Source organism: Chrysoperla carnea, chromosome 5 (assembly GCF_905475395.1).
Source record: "Chrysoperla carnea chromosome 5, inChrCarn1.1, whole genome shotgun sequence".
Classification (NCBI taxonomy): Eukaryota; Metazoa; Arthropoda; class Insecta; order Neuroptera; family Chrysopidae; genus Chrysoperla; species Chrysoperla carnea.
The window spans coordinates 52,088,441-52,105,847 of NC_058341.1; the positions used below are offsets into that span (position 1 = coordinate 52,088,441).

The window sequence follows — 17,407 nt, forward strand, 5'->3', positions numbered from 1 at the left end:
AAACATAATAATTTTTCCCATTTTTTACAAATTTTTGTGGGGTAAAGAAGAAAATTTTTTTAGTATTACAAGAAACTTAGTGCTTAAAGTAATTTTGATATCGCCTATCGATAGAGTGATGCAGTCTTCAAATGTTTTTTATGTTTTTTGATTCTAAATAATTCAAAGACTCAAAAAACGTGTCATCAAACGTAACATCAATTTTTAAGTATTCAAAAGGGCAAATTGATTTCTGTTATTCTGTTTTCTGTTAAAATCGGCCGATATATCTAATAGACTTAGTCAGTCATATATTTACGAATCATAATAACTTAAATATTGTTAAACTTGGATAGATTAATTTGTGAGAATAGATACATTATTGACGTCATTGAATTAGTTTACATTACATTACTCACTGACAGCTAAAGGTATTTTGCATAAATTATTTTAAAATAATGTTTTAATTAATGTTTTCATGAATGTAATTAAATAGGTGCCTGCATGTGTTTTTGAAAAGTCTGTAGACAGTGAAAAATGCAGCTCAAAATAAACCGATTTTCCTAAACTTATCATTAAAAAAATCCTAAATATTCCTTATAAAAAATTAAAATTCTTAGTCGGAGCATTATATGGCTGTAAAGTTCTGGCTATAGATTTTGAATTCTGGTTTGATAAAGCATATGCATTTCCCCATATAACTAAAATGTCCACCAATTGAATATACCTACTTCAAGTCAAAGTTCGGGCAGGACAACAAAGTCTTTCGAACCCGCTTCTTACCCTGTCGAATATTTATACACTCGTTTTACCCTGTGGTTTGCTCTAGAAAGTTAGCTTATACCTTGTACTAATTGAATATCGAACAAATTGTACCTATACGCATTATAATTTTAGCTTATGCCCTGTGGTTATTACGGTTTATATATACTGTATTCTTCTTGTTGATTTTACGACTACAGCACTGATTTGTGTTTGTATTGTTGATTTTCAACTGGTTTCAATTAAAAACAATAGAATACTGTTATTTTAATTTATTCTATCTACTTACAGCCTTTTGTTTGAAAATACCTAATCAATCGATCGATATTTATCAATATTTATACAAAAGGTGATTTAAAAAAAATTCCATACAAACATTCCAGAAATGGAAACGAAATAAAAAATAAAAAACGCGAAAACACGTACCTACGAATGAAAATACAGCAGATATTTAGTTTTTTACTCCGGCGGCGATTATGGTTATGTTTTGACCGGTATATACGTATTTATGTATGTTCATCTGTTTCCTCATAACTTCTAAACTATTTATCATAATTTGAAAAATGAGATATCGTCGAAGCGTCTTCATCGTCCGCTGGTTATAGACTATGAGACGTCACACAAAATTGAATATGGCACCCTCTAGAGGACATAAAATCATGAACTTAAAACATATTTTAATTTAATGAAATGGTGTAAGGTATCAAATCGAAGGGCGTAATTAGCACTTTTCAAACATACCTACCTATATATATTATTCTACTTCATCTATCAAGGAATTAAAACCACAAAACAGTTTAAATAAAATAAAGTTCTTAAAATGTTAGTTGGCCTATACTAAACAACAAAATAAAGTTCAATAAACTAAAACCCCACTAAAACACCGCCGACTACAAAATCACGCTCTTAAAAGTATCAAAACAAGAAATCATTTTCATCTGAAATTGTTATGATAAGTAAAATCGTCATTACAGTCGGGGGACTTTTTTTCCGCCCCTTGGAAAAAATTTTAATCTTAGAGGTTCCCCGACTGTAATGTCGATTTTACTTATCAGAACAATTTCATATGAAAATGTTTTCTTGTTTTCATACTTTTAACAGTATGATTTTGTAGTCGGCGGTGTTTTAGTTTTTGAACTTTATTTTATTTATACCGGAACTTCCTTTATAAACTCTTCTTTTTTTAAATAGAACTACGGATTCTTATTCTTGTCGTGAAAAAAGCAGCTTGTTTGGTAAATTGTTTTCCTGTGTTACAATTTTTGGTTCCTGATTTTTCGGTTTATTATGACTAAGGAAACTTTTAAACGTGAAAATAGCTATAGGCGGCAAAAATTCAATTCTGAGAATTTTCAAAACAAACTAGATTTTTATGTGACAAAGAATACGAATATACTAGAAAAAAATATTTAGTTTCATTTAAATAGCGGAGTTCACCACTGTTTAATCATGAATATGTTTCCAAATAGAAAAGGTTAATACTGTATGTTCATACCTCTTTAAACTTAACAAATACATGTTTTTGCATATTTGATTTTCCTTCCTGTTTACGAAATATTAGGGTGGAAATAATAAAAAATCATCCTGTATAAATTAATTATATTATTCTAATTGATATTCCAAAAAATATTTATCAAGAATTTTTTTTCAAATGACGTTAATATTAATTTAATTATTAAAATATTCATTTTACTGTTATTGAAATGCAATTAGTAAAAAGTATCTAGATATAATAATATTTCTGAAATTCTAGATACTTTGAAAAATAAAATATCAGTACCTAATAAACATAAATAAGTACGCATTGTTTGATTTTAAATACTTTTAACCCTGTAGGGAAAATATACAGAAATTCCATTTTAAAACTGCATAAATAATTCATTAACATTTTCACGTGTTAGTCAAGCATTTATTTGCATACAAAACAATTTGCATTTTACTTTTTTTATATTAAAAAATATTATACATTTCCATACAACACACTCAAACCATGACCTTTTTATTTATAAAGTCTATTTTTCTTTCGGAAAATTCATACAATAAGTTTTCAACAGGTCTTTATCTTTTAAGGTCCCTTCATTTCAAAATAGGGATGAAATAATGTCGCCAAATTGCGCCCAAGTTAATAGATCAAAATTATTAAAATTTTTCAAATACTTATTTGGGGTTTTATATTCAACCAGTTGTGGGGTTATCAATTATACTTTTTAAAAAACAAAATTATATTGGACTAAAAAGTAAACAAAAAAATAAACAATAATATCCATATATGAATATGCCGGGTTTTTTTTTTTTTTAATTTGAAATTTGCGAAAAAATGCAAAAATAAATCGAATACAAAAAGATGTTTCTGAAGAAACAATAGTTCTCGCATAAGAAATCAAGAAAAATATCCGTTATTTTTTTTCTCCTATAAAAAAACCCAAATTATCTACAAAAAAAATAGGGTTCCATTTGAAAAAAGGAAGTTGGCCACCTTACACACTTAAAAATAAACATGCATTTGGCATTGATTGAGGCTTTAAAATGATCAAACTTTGGTTTGAGACAATTTTTTGTATTTGACTTATTTTTTTAATGTTTTTGCAAATGTTAAGTTAAAAAAAAACAGCTGCTAAATATTGAAAGCTATAGGTGTTGAAAATGTGAACATTTCAATTTTACCTTTAAAGTATTACGTCAATGAACTTTTTAGCTCAATGAAAACGTGGCACTTTTTTTATATAATTTAAAATTATAAAACGTAAAGCCGTTTTCTGTATAAAATGTAGGGCTGATGGTAATTATGTACTTTATTGATTGGCACGCTTTTGGCATTTATGTAATTCGCTTCGAAAACTTATGCGGAGCTGGTACCCAGCAACGCCGTACATATTTGATGGTGAAGAGGTGAGATACCAAGGGGTATGATTTTCATATTCTCACCTGTACTCACATGTACCGCCCGAAACTGACGCCATGGTGCTTAAACTTACTCTTACATATTAGTTGCATAACATGATTTCTGGGGTGTCATTTCACCCGAAAAACTTCAGCATGATCTTGCAGACTATGAGACATATTATGCCATCCGTAAGGAGTTGCGGCATGCACAAGAGGTAGTCGAGCTAGAAGGCTATGATCTTCGAGTTTGGAGGCTATGATCTGAGCGCCACTGTATAATTGTAATTCTGCCATTCGTACCAGCTAATGATTTTAGGCAATGTATACTGTTCTCGTAAGAGGCAAGAAGATCATAATGAAATATAAGATTATGTTGGCTGGAAGTTTTGTTTGATGATAATTTACGTGAGATGATATTTGTGAGGAAGGTTTAGATCTCGTTTCATCTCGTTTCGAGACTAATTTCCGTTTATCATTAAAAAGTATTCACGATATTCTTGCATAAACTAGTCACGTATAGATAATTGTCCACGTATAGCTACTTATGGAATTTCTTTGCCAAATAACGGTTTATTTGCCGTTTAGCCAATTAAAATCGAAAAACTACCTTTTCAACGTGACTTTACGTCATGTACTTTATGTTGTGTTAAGAATTTCCGGTACTTATTGTATTAACAGAAAAAAAAATACACTAACCATTCAAAAAATTGCACCACTTGGAAAAGTTTGAATTAACTTCAAACAGTGAGAAATAGTTCAGAGCTCGAAACAACTCAACTTACACTTTATAATTTTTTTATATCAGAGCTGAAAATTGCATATCATCCCAAACCGTGTTTTTTCGCGGGTTGAAAGAATGAGAAGATTTGAAAAAAAATTAAGGTGTATGTATCATCATACATACTTGCATGGTTTAACTATCATTACATGACATAAAGCCGTAGGGAATAGAAAACATAAATTTTTATTCGAAAGCTTAAATAAAATTTTTTAAATGTGCTGTAGCGAAAGCTGTTCTAAGAGTTGGCGGAAGATAAGAGTACGCAGTGAAGCTTGCGGCCAAATGGTTTGCAACTTGGAGATAACTTAAATTGTTGGAAAACGCGAAATTGCTGGAAACCCACGAGAAAACTCCAATTTTTTCATTGTAACCCTAAGAAAATAAAAAAAATCGTAAGAACAAATCCCCCCTCCCAATAACGTTTTTCAGTTTCATCCATACCAGAAAAGAAGAAGACTGTATTGAGTGTTCGGGCTGAAAAATTTGGTGGCTTGAGATATGAACCGCATATATAGAGGTTGCAGGTTAATTCATTTGCGATTTATGTGTAGATTCTTATACACCTAATTTATGTGTAAGATTTCGCAAATTCTATATTGTGACCTTTAGCAAATTAAGCCAAACTTTATTAAGATAGCAAGTTGATACTCATAATTTTATTTTGTTATTAAATAATTTTTCGAATAAAACCAAAACAGATTATAAAAATTAATCATTTTGTTGTTTTTTAACCTCGTGAAGCATAAGTGCGTACTCTTTTGCCTGCTTACTTTAAATGATTCCGATACGCCGATTATTATTCTCCGTAGTTGAGGGTTTTTTAAAATTGGATTAAAGTTTTTAATTTTTCTAAGTGGTTCGATTTTTTTAATGGCCAGTGTATGTATATTCCACTGAAATTAGTATGTAAATGATTTAATTTTTTATTACTAAAATTGTATATTGAATTCTTTTAAAATATTGTTTTTGAATTAATATAAAACCCTTTTATGTGAAAAAACAATAAAAGGTTATACTGAGCGTGTGAAATCAAAAAGATTAAAAACTGTGCTTTACAATAATCGTCATTAATCTAGTGTCTGGTGGCTTGTGGAAAAGTGCGATCTCCTTTATTTGATTACTAAGCATCGAATTGAAGTTATTAACGAAATATTTTATTATCCAAATATTTATTTTGAAATTTATTTCAAATAAATATCTTTCAAAATTTTATTTTTCATAATAATTTTTAGACATTGTGTGTTACTGTTTTGAGAATTGTAAGTATTTTTTTAAACTTATTTTAGTAATTTTTGACCCCCGAATTACAAAAAAGGGATGTTATAAGTTTGACCGCTATGTGTGTCTGTCTGTGGCATCGTAGGCGCCTAAACGGATGAACCGATTTGGATTTTTTCTTCTATCTTCAGAAGGAAATTTAATGGGGAGTGTTCTTAGCCATGTTTCAAGTGCGAGCTTAGGGTTCCAAACTCGGAACAACTAAAAAATAGGCAATGAAAGAAAAGAAATCTAAGAAATCTAAGAAAAAGTTAATTAAATAGGCAGTGTTCTTAGATACGTTTCTAGTGCGAGTTTAGGATTCTTTACCTGAACAAATTTTCAGAGGCTTTTTAAATTTTGTAAATTTCATAAGTTGTCAAACGATTTGAATGAATACAACTTTTCCAAAATGGATCTATACTTCATAGTGAGTGAATTTTTTTTTGAAGCCATCTTCCCGTTTTTAAAAAGGGAAAAATCTGAATGCTAATTGAAACTGAATTAGTAAACATTTACTTTTTTGTTACCACTGATGTAAAATATTGCTTAACTGGTTGAAAGATTTTTCATCCTTTAACTATACGAGACGTATTTAGATCGTTGGCTCCCGACAATAGGTACTTTACGTCAGTATTTAAACATCGGTGTTTGACAAATAACGAATATTTTATGAATAAAGCCAAGCAATGCGCCCACGAATGTTATGTTTTACAGATATTTTCTGTATTTAATAAATATATTGTATGGAGGAAATTTTTTTGAAGTCAATGTTTGTTAATAACGATGAAATTAAAAATATTATTCCAACTTCAACTGAGAAAATTAATGCAGTTTCGGGATTTTTTTGCTAAAAACATGTTTCATTAGACTAATAATGATTTTTGCGAAAATTAGGGTATATTAATATTTAATTTTAAAATTATAATAAAACAAGTGAAAACAAACAATTGACTGAGCTAATTGTTGAAATACCATGTATAGACAGTGTTGATTACTCTGTCACATTACACATACATGTCACTTATATATATATATATATATATATATATATATATATCTGATATTCCCATAAAATACCTACTATACAATTTGCGCTCTGACTGGTAAACAGTGATGTTTATAAAAAAATGTTTCGAACAAAAATTGTTTATTTTTTTCATAAGAAATATTTTTCACATTTCAACTTTTGTTCTATCTCTAACGGTTTACAAGATGGGTCCTACGGACTCAAGACCCAATTGACCTATGTTGCTCATTTACGAGCTCGACCTCACTTTTTACGTCCTCAGCATGCTATAATAAATAAATTTCAGCTTGATATCTCTTTTCGTTTTTGAGTATTCGTGATGATAGACGGACAGACAGAGAGATGACAGACGACAGAGAACAGATAAACAACCGGAAATGGACTAATTAAGTGATTTTATGAACATCTATACCAAAATTTTGTTAATAGCATCAAACTTTTAAGCGTAACAAACTTGGGACTAAACTTAGTATACCTTGGTATTTTTCATATACATGGTATAAAAATTTATTTAAATAATCACTAGATGTAAAAATTTATTATTGAACCTTTTATGCCAGATTTATTCAACTAATACTCATGCGTCTTGTCTATTCTTTATTTGCATTTTCATTTAATTTTTAATTTAATATTAACATATAAAAAATAATGGGATGGTAATTTATTTTGTAAAATAACTTAATTTTCCTAGATAAAAAAAAATTTTTTTCGCTGCGACTATACTCTAAGAGTTATTATAGTAAAATAAAAACTGTTAATTAAATTTCCATTCATTTTTTTCTTTATAATTTTTCCATTTTTATTTTTACCACCCCCGTCATTGAAATTGCAGGAAATCTAAAGTAAACATTAAAAAACTATTGAATAATTGAATAAATTTTGCATTGTAATGAACTTCAAAATTAAAAATTCGTAAACCTATTGTTTTAATTTAATCAATTATTTGTATTTAAATTAAGAATGACTTGTAATAATAATGATTTTGAATTATTAATTTAACAATATTTTTTGAATTATTACCGTTTGACAATTTTTTTTTGGTATTTTAGGTAATATTCTCATATAATTCAAAAAAATGTCTACTGAAGTACCACCCGGAGTTCGCCTTGCCCACCCACCACCAGGTGAAGAAATCGTAATAACTGGTTTATCTGGATATTATCCTGATTCCGAAAATGTTTATCATTTTGCTGATAATTTATTCAATAAAGTCGATTTAGTAACAGCTGATGATCGTCGTTTTGTCACAGATCACCCAGAAATTCCACCTAGATGTGGAAAACTATTGAATATTGAAAAATTTGATGCTAGTTTTTTTGGAGTACATTATAAACAGGCATTCTCAATGGACCCTATGTGCCGGATGTTGATGGAAAAAGCATATGAGGCAATTGTCGATGCTGGGGTACATCCAAAAGAACTACGTGATTCAAATTGTGGTGTATTCATAGGTACATGTTTTTCTGAGTCAGAAAAAACATGGTTTTATGAAAAAATTCAAATCGATGGTTTTGGTATTACTGGATGCAGTCGGGCTATGTACGCTAATCGTATTAGTTATTGGCTAGGGTGTACAGGACCATCGTACAGTATTGATACAGCTTGTTCGAGTTCAATGTTTGCTTTAGAGAACGCATTCCGGGCAATACGAGATGGTCTATGTGATAGTGCAATTGTTGGAGGATCAAATTTGTGTTTAACTCCATATGTAACATTACAATTCGCACGTCTTGGAGTGTTAAGTGCCGAAGGAAAATGTCGAGCTTTTGATAACGATGGTTCTGGTTATGTACGATCTGAAGCAATATCATGTATTTTCTTACAAAAAGCAAAAGACGCAAGGAGAAATTATGGTACTGTGATTTATGCAAAAACAAATTGTGATGGCTATAAACCCGAAGGTATCACATATCCATCTGGTAAACTACAACGTGAATTATTACAAACATTTTATGAAGATTGTCAAATACCACCAGAGAGTTTAGCTTACATGGAGGCTCATGGTACGGGTACACGGGTCGGTGATCCAGAAGAATGTTATGCAATTGATAATGTATTTTGTAAAAATCGCAAAACTCCGTTGAAAATTGGTTCAATCAAATCCAATATTGGTCATTCTGAGCCTGCTTCAGGTGTATGTTCAATTACAAAAGTAATTATTGCATTTGAAACTGGTTTTATTCCCCCAAATTTACATTTTAATAAGCCACGCCAAGATATTGCTGGATTAGTAGAGGGACGATTAGAGGTAGTATCTGAAAAAACTCCGTTAGACGGTGATTTAGTTGGTATTAATAGTTTTGGTTTTGGAGGCGCTAATGCGCATGCATTGCTCAGACGCAACGTAAAAGAAAAAGTTAATAATGGTCTTCCTGATGATGATATTCCACGATTAGTACCCGTTTCAGGAAGGTAATTATTTGTTATGTCAAGTAAGCTTTAAGATCATAAGACCAGATCCTCCATTAGGAGTTACCATTAAGTTAAATCTTCTATCTTTAATAGCATTTGAGAAAATCATTGCGTATGTCGTATATAGTTACAATTTTTTTTTCTTTTTACGATTTCTATGTTCTTTGAAACGCGGTTACAATTTTTTTCTTTGACTCAATTACGATACCCTTCTTTTTTGCAAATACAAACTTATATATAGAAAACTAAATTGTAAAATTTCGTACTCGAACGTAGAAAATAGACGGATTATTGTAAAATACTATTTCATTACTTTTTCTGCTTTTTAGAACTTTAGCTGCTGTGAATGCTATTATTGATGATTTAGCAAGCAGGCCATTAGATGCAGAATTTGTTGGATTATTGCATGAAGTTCATAAATTAGAAATTCCTAGCCATATATATCGTGGATATACTTTACTCCAAAAGGGGGAACCAACTGTACTTACAAGGGAATCTGATCATTATTCTGGTGAAAAAAGACCAATATGGTTTGTATTCAGTGGTATGGGCTCACAATGGCCAGGAATGGGCGCATCTTTAATGAAAATACCAATATGTGCAGCAGCTATACAAAAATGTCATGATGTATTAAAACCGAAAGGTGTGGATCTAATAAAAATTTTAACTGATCCAGACCCACATATGTTTGACAATATTTTACATTCTTTTGTTGGAATTGCTGCAATACAAATTGCATTGGTTGATGTATTAACAGCCTTAGGAATCGTACCAGATCACATAATTGGTCATTCTGTAGGTGAATTGGGTTGTGCATACGCTGATGGATGTTTTACAGCAGAGCAAATGATTTTAGCTGCATACTCTCGTGGATTAGCTAGTATTGAAACTGAATTAATTCTTGGTAGTATGGCTGCCGTTGGTTTGGGTTACAAAGAAATTAAAGAGTTATGCCCACCGGAAATTGATGTTGCGTGTCATAATAGTGCTGATAGCAGTACCATTTCTGGACCAGCGGAAGTAATGAAAACATTTGTTGCTGAGCTTCAATCCAAAGGTATATTTGCTCGTGAAGTAAATGCCTCAAATATTGCATACCATTCGCGATATATTGCTGGCGCTGGACCAAGGTTGTTGAGAGAATTGAAAAAAGTAATTCCAGAACCAAAAGCAAGGTCAGAAAAATGGGTTACATCATCAGTACCACCAGAAAAACAAACTACAGACGATGCTAGATATAGTTCAGCTGAATATCATACAAACAATTTATTAAATCCCGTGTTATTCGAAGAAAGTTCACGTGCCATTCAAAGTAATGCTATTGCAATTGAAATTGCACCTCATGGGTTGCTACAAGCTATTTTACGTCGGTCGCTACCTTCAACTGTAATTAATGTTCCATTAACACAGCGTGGAAAGGATAATACTGTTGTTTTGCTTAATGCTATAGGAAAGTAAGTAAAAGTTTTTCCTTCTCCAAAGTATATATTTATGGCTTATTTGTATTGTAGATGGTGATTAAGGCTTCTTTCATTCTTTTCAGATTGTATATGCAAGGCTTACAGCCTCAAGTATCTGCAATTTATCCACGTATTAGTTTTCCAGTAAGTCGTGGTACACCAATGATCTCACCTTTAGTAAAATGGGAACATACAGAAGATTGGACAGTGGCTATTTTCGAGAAAAAGAAGAAATTGAAATCCGGAGAACGGGATGTTACAATTCGTGTTAATGAAAATTCTAATTGGAAATTTATAACCGGTCACGTTATAGATGGTAAGTGAAATAGAGGGCTATTCAAGGATTCCAAAAATCCTGCACATTTTAATTTTAACATCAAGGACGTTTATTATGAAACAAATAAATTTAAATTCCCTGAGAATAATAATTAATAATTTAGTTTATTTATTAATTAATTTAGTTTATAATTAATAATTGAATTTGTTTATTATTAATTAATTAATTTTGGCGTTTGTTTTTGCTTAGGTCGCAATCTATTCCCTGCTACCGGATACATATACTTGGTAAACGAATCATTTGCCTCAATGACCGGTGATGTAATAGAAGATTTCTCAGTTGTATTTGAGGATGTCCGTTTCATCCGAGCCACAAATGTTCCCAAGGATGGTGGCGAAATCGAATTTACTGTTATGATTCAAAAAGGTACTGGTAACTTTGAAGTAATCGAAGGAGACACAGCTGTAGTAACCGGAAATATAAAATGTGTTGATAATACAACTAAAGAATTTTTGAATTTACCACCCTTATCTCCAGTGGTTGGTAATGACATTATTCCATTAACCACACGTGATATTTATAAGGAACTTCGTCTTCGTGGCTACAACTATCGAGATCAATTTAGGGGTGTTATTGAATGTGATATTAGTGGAACAGTTGCTAAAATTAACTGGGACTATAATTATGTTGCATTTATGGATAATTTATTACAATTACAAATTTTACATGAAGAATCACGAGGATTATTTGTACCAACTAGTATACAACGTCTTGTCATCGATCCGAAAAAGCATGTTGAAATGATCCAATCGGTTAGCGAAGAAGAAAATTCTCAAAAATTTGTGGATGCCTATTTCTATAGGGAACTTGGCGTTTTAAAGGCTGGCGGTATTGAAATTCGTGGTCTTAAAGCTAATTCAATTGGCCGTAGAAAACCATTAGGAGAACCTGTTTTGGAAAAACAGGAGTTTGTACCATTTATTAATCCAGATCAACTTTCAGTTGTTGATGCAATTCGCGTATGTGTACATTTGGCACTTGACAATTCACCAGCTATCAAAGTGAAAGTTGTTGAAGTAGATAACGGTATTGAAGATCCTTTAGCAGCTACTGTTTTGTCCGTTTTAGGAGATTTACCATTAATACAAGCAGAAATCATTGTTATTTCTAGCCGGGAGCTGGATGTACCAAAAACTGTAACTATTGAAGACAAGGAATTATCATCTGAATCGAATGTAATGTTTGTTGTCGATTTTGATTTACTCAGTCGGCCTGAAGCATTAAATGAGGCTAAAGGTATTTTAAAAGAAGGTGGATATATCATTTCAAGAGAAAGTTCGATGGAGGAATCAACTACACCTGAAGGCTACGATATTTTAGCAGAAGCTGTAACGGAAATAGAAAAGCTTGTTTTGTTAAGAGTAAAGAAAGAACCAATTGAGCCTATCTGTGTGAAAATCAGTGACGCAACTGCATTCTCATGGTTGGAAGAATTGAAAGAACTAGTTAAAGAATCAAAACCAGTTTTGTTATATTGTCAAAATGAACCGTTAAATGGATTAATGGGTTTAATTAATTGCTTGAGGAAAGAACCTGGTGGTGAATTTGCTCGTGCTGTGTTAATTGCAAGCAATGATGCACCAGTCTTTGATGCAAACCTACCATTTTATAAAACACAATTAGACAAACAATTAGCAGTGAATGTGTACAAGAATGGTCAATGGGGTAGTTACCGTCATTTACAAATCGAACCACAAAGTGTATTAACCAAACATGCTTATGTTAATGTATTAACACGAGGTGATTTATCAAGTATGACATGGCTCGAGGGACCACTTACTGCCGATGGCAACGAAACTCTTGTTGATATTTATTATGCTGCTCTTAATTTCCGTGATGTTATGACGGCAACAGGAAAATTGGGTTCCGATTTTATTAAACAAGATTTCTTCTCACATGGATGTGTTCAAGGGTTAGAATTTTCTGGAAGAAATCACAAGGGCGTCCGTGTTATGGGTATGGTAGGAAGCGGTGCGTTGGCTACTCGTGTTGTGTCAGATCCTGACATGATGTGGGCCATCCCCGAATCATGGTCATTAGAAGATGCTGCTACTGTACCTGTTGTCTATGGCACAGTGTATTACGCTTTGATTGATACAGCCAATTTGAAAAAAGGTCAAAGTATATTAATTCATGCTGGAACTGGAGGTGTAGGACAAGCTGCAATAAATATAGCCTTGTATTATGGCTGCACAGTATTTACAACTGTGGGTACACCAGAAAAACGTGAATTTATTCGCCAGAATTTCCCTCAAATACCTGAAGGCCACATTGGTAATTCTCGTGATACTTCATTTGAGCAAATGATTATGCGTGAAACTCAAGGCGCTGGTGTAGATATTGTTTTAAATTCATTGGCTGAAGAAAAATTACAAGCATCTGTAAGATGTTTGGCAGTTGGTGGAAAGTTTTTGGAAATTGGAAAATTCGATTTATCAAATAATAACCCACTTGGAATGCAAATATTCTTAAAAGAAGTTTCTTTCCATGGCATTATGTTAGATAATATATTCCACGCACAACCAGAAAAAAAACGTAGTATCCGGAAGCTTATTGAAGATGGTGTTATCAGCGGCGCAGTTAAGCCATTAGTTCGTACTATTTTCGCTGAAGATGAAGTAGAACAAGCATTCCGTTATATGGCTGCAGGAAAACATATTGGAAAAGTATTAATTAATATTCGCCCAGAAGAACCTCAAAAAACACTAATTGCTAGAGATCGATTAGTTTCTGCCATTCCAAAGTATGTTTCAATGAATTACCTTTACCTCCTGGTAAAATATCATAAACCTTTTTTTATATTTTCAGATTGTATTGTAATCCAGAACATAGTTACGTCATCGTTGGTGGCCTTGGTGGTTTTGGAATGGAATTGACTCACTGGTTATTAACTCGTGGAGCACGTAAAGTAGTTCTATCATCCCGAAATGGAGTTGTTAAAGGATATCAAGCATTACGAATAAAGAAATGGCGCGAACATGGTGTACAAATAAAAGTATCGACTGCAGATATTTCAACTGTGGAAGGATGTACAAGTTTATTACACACAGCCAAATTAATGGGACCAGTGAACGGTATCTTTAATTTAGCTGTAGTGTTACGTGACGCAATTTTAGAAAATCAAACAGTTGAAAATTTCCAAACTTCATTCCGTGGTAAAGCACAGGGTACAATCAATTTAGATAGAGTAAGTCGTAAAATGTGCCCTGAATTACAACACTTTGTGGTATTCTCAAGTGTGTCTTGTGGGCGAGGTAACGCTGGCCAAACAAATTATGGTATGGCGAATTCAGTAATGGAACGTATTTGCGAACAACGTAATGCCGATGGTTTACCCGCGTTGGCAGTACAATGGGGTGCAATTGGAGAAGTTGGTCTTGTAGCTGATATGCAAGATAATGATGCCATTTTAGAAATTGGTGGAACTTTACAACAAAAACTTAGCAGTTGTTTAGACGTTTTGGATATGTTCATAAAACAAGAAGCACCTGTGGTATCAAGTATGGTTGTAGCAGAGAAGAAAGCAGGATCTGGTTCTGGGGAAAGTATAGTTGAATGTGTAGTTAATATTATGGGTCTTCGGGACATTAAGACTGTTAGTATGCATTCGAATCTAGCCGAACTGGGAATGGATTCTATGATGGCTGTAGAAATCAAACAAACTCTAGAACGAGAATATGAAGTGTTCTTAACAGTTCAAGACATTCGAACCTTAACATTTGCAAAGTACGTTAGAAAACAATTGAATTCTAAAACCAAATTAATATAAATTTCATTTCAGATTGCAAGAAATTCAAAATTCACAAGAAGCAAATCAATCAGTAGAAAATCAAAGTACAGCTGATGGAATTGCAGCCTTATTCCGAGCGCTGGGTGATGAAAAGACATCAGAAATTCCACTAGTGCATTTATCAAGTAAGAATGACGTTGAGGAGGGAGCACCTCCACTATTCTTATTACCTGGAATTGAAGGACAAGCATCTATATTTGAAAACCTTAGCAAGAATTTACGACCAAATACACTTTGCTTACAAACTGGCTATGAAAACGTTACTAGTACAATTGAATCAATGGCTGATTCATTATATCCGGTTAGTCTAGCTTATGACAAAAAATGATTGCAGGCATTTCGTTGACTCCTTAATAAACTTTTTCTCTAAATTGAGTATTAATATTTTGCAGGTTATCGTATCAAATCTGAAACCAGGTCAAGATTTTACGATCGTAGCATATTCATACGGTAGTTTAATAGCAATCGAATTAGCATTGAAATTAGAAGCTACTGGCTATAAAGGCAAATTATTATTCATCGATGGTGCACCATCTGTATTGAAAGCATTGTTGAATAATCAAGTTACGGGTGGCATTACGGAACATCAATTACAAACTGCAATTCTTTGTGCTATCATGAGCGGACTTGCACCTATTAATTTAGCAGAGTTAAAGGTAAATAATCTCTATCTATTTGTTTTAAATCTATAAATTGCTTTTTTTGCTGCGAAAAAGGGTAGCAAAGAAGCTTTTTGCTTACATTTCCATAATCCAAATAAAATTATTAATTGTAATCTTTTTTATTAACAGTCTGATTTAGAAACATTAAACGACTGGCCATCAAAGGTGGAATTATTCTTACAACGAGTACCACAAGATTCTAAATATTCGCCAGAATACCAACGAGCATTATGTAATGGTGGTTTAGCGCGTTTCAAGGCATTAGCTGATTATGAACCAGATTTATCCCGGAAAATTAAAGCACCAATTACATTGATCCGACCACAAATACCCACTGTGCATGATGCAAAAGAAGATTATGAGTTAGGTACATTTACAGAAAATCAAATACCAATTATATATTTGGAAGGTAATCATTTTACAATTATTGATAATGCAAAATTACCAACATTAATTAATAATTATTTTGGATATTAATGATCAAATTAAATTACTGTGTTAGGGGCTCGTTTTCACAATCATAGTTCTTGTGTATAGGTTTTTTTCATTGCCTCTTCTGATGTGAAATATCACAGGGTAGTTAGTTATCGTTCTAAGCATATAATCAATCATTCCATGTGCATAGAAAGGATATGTTATTTTTGATGATTTAAGATCTGCAAACAATCAAGCAAGCAATAATTATTTCGTGACGTTCCAGACCACTGCCTCATTCATTTTTCATTCTATAAGATTGCCGATTTTCTGATTTTCGGTATTTGTGCAAGTTTTTTCTTTTTTATTATAATCAAATCATTAAAACTAGTAATTAATAAATACGATTTTAACATTTTATCTACCACTTTAAATCACACTTTCATAACATAAATGTCGATGAGGCTATCATGAGAATCCTAATGTAACTATGATCGTGGAAACAAAATATGTTTTAAGATATTTGTAGATCTTTAATTAATTAAATAAATTTTAGTATATTATCACATTAATGTTGTACCATCGTTAATGGCATTGTAAATTAATTTAAATAAATCAATTATTAATAAATTCTCAATTTTTTTTTGCGCACATCTTCTAAAATTGTAGGCTTGAGTTAGTTTAAGGTTAGTGGCCGAGTGGTTATGGCAACTGGAAGGACTGGTGTTCGATCGTAAATCATAACTTGTTTAGTGTTAAGAATGTGGCTTTTCGTGGTAGTAGCTTTCCAGACCCCTTACTCTTTTTATATGTTGAAAAATATTTTTTTTATGACTTTAAACATCTATACAGCCTCTGTAAATTGAATTAGAGGATTGAAATTGGGCATGAAGATTGGGTTAGTGTCAAGAGTGTGCCTTTCGTGGGGTGTCAACATCTGCACAGCCTCTCCAAATTAAGTTACAGAGGCTCTAAAATGAGTATATAGGTATGGTTAGTGACATCAATGTGCTTTTCGGTGGTGTAAACTTTCAAATCCCCTTTTCTTGAATAAAAAACATGTTCTTTCATGATTATTAAGGATTTGTACACCTCTGAAAATTTTCTAAATTTCTCTTTTATTTAGATATTTACTGTTTTCAAAATCTAGAAAACACAAAATCCCATTTCAATGAAAAGTAGTTATGTTAATTTACTTTTTAAAATATTATTTATGTAATTTCGTGTTTAATTTTAACAATTTTTAATGCAACAAGTTTAACTAATTGTTATTGTTCAATAATTTTTATTTGACATTTGCTATACCAATTTATATGCCAACAATTGAAAAATAGTCATATTTTAAATAGAATCTGCCTTTTATTGAAAATTTCATAAGAGAACAGCGGTGCGATCAATTTAGAGGTTCCTTCCACCTCCTTTGCACACAAAGAATATAATGAGGGGGAAATAGAGTTTTCCTGACGGGACTATGCTGCTCGTAATTGTTTTTATATTTTCTATTATTCAATTAAAATCATACCATGGTTTAGATATTAAACTAAAGAAACAAAACATATTCTTTACATAAAACATTTATTTGTCTGTTAAATGAAAAAAAAAAAATCAAATAAATTAACTACTTCTTTCTACAACAAACA

The 17,407-nt window shown here is 31.8% G+C and overlaps 1 protein-coding gene across 1 annotated transcript; it reads left to right on the forward strand.

Annotated features, from left to right (window-relative positions):
• Positions 1 to 5,493: 5,493 nt before the first annotated feature.
• On the forward strand, positions 5,494 to 16,397 carry LOC123301835 (fatty acid synthase). The gene is made up of 9 exons (XM_044884751.1): positions 5,494 to 5,664; positions 7,742 to 9,104; positions 9,434 to 10,558; positions 10,648 to 10,880; positions 11,091 to 13,644; positions 13,710 to 14,627; positions 14,683 to 14,992; positions 15,084 to 15,347; positions 15,483 to 16,397. The coding sequence occupies exons 2-9, from the start codon at positions 7,768 to 7,770 to the stop codon at positions 15,828 to 15,830; spliced, it is 7,089 nt and encodes a 2,362-aa protein (XP_044740686.1). The 5' UTR covers positions 5,494 to 5,664; positions 7,742 to 7,767; the 3' UTR covers positions 15,831 to 16,397.
• The last annotated feature ends 1,010 nt before the right edge of the window (positions 16,398 to 17,407 follow it).

Bases quoted from the DNA above. Each gene is read 5' to 3' on its own strand.
- LOC123301835 (XM_044884751.1), top strand. From the start codon at position 7,768: ATGTCTACTGAAGTACCACCCGGAGTTCGCCTTGCCCACCCACCACCA. The intron at 10,559-10,647 runs GTAAGTAAAAGT...CATTCTTTTCAG, and splicing joins TTGCTTAATGCTATAGGAAA to ATTGTATATGCAAGGCTTAC. The intron at 14,628-14,682 runs GTACGTTAGAAA...ATTTCATTTCAG, and splicing joins CGAACCTTAACATTTGCAAA to ATTGCAAGAAATTCAAAATT.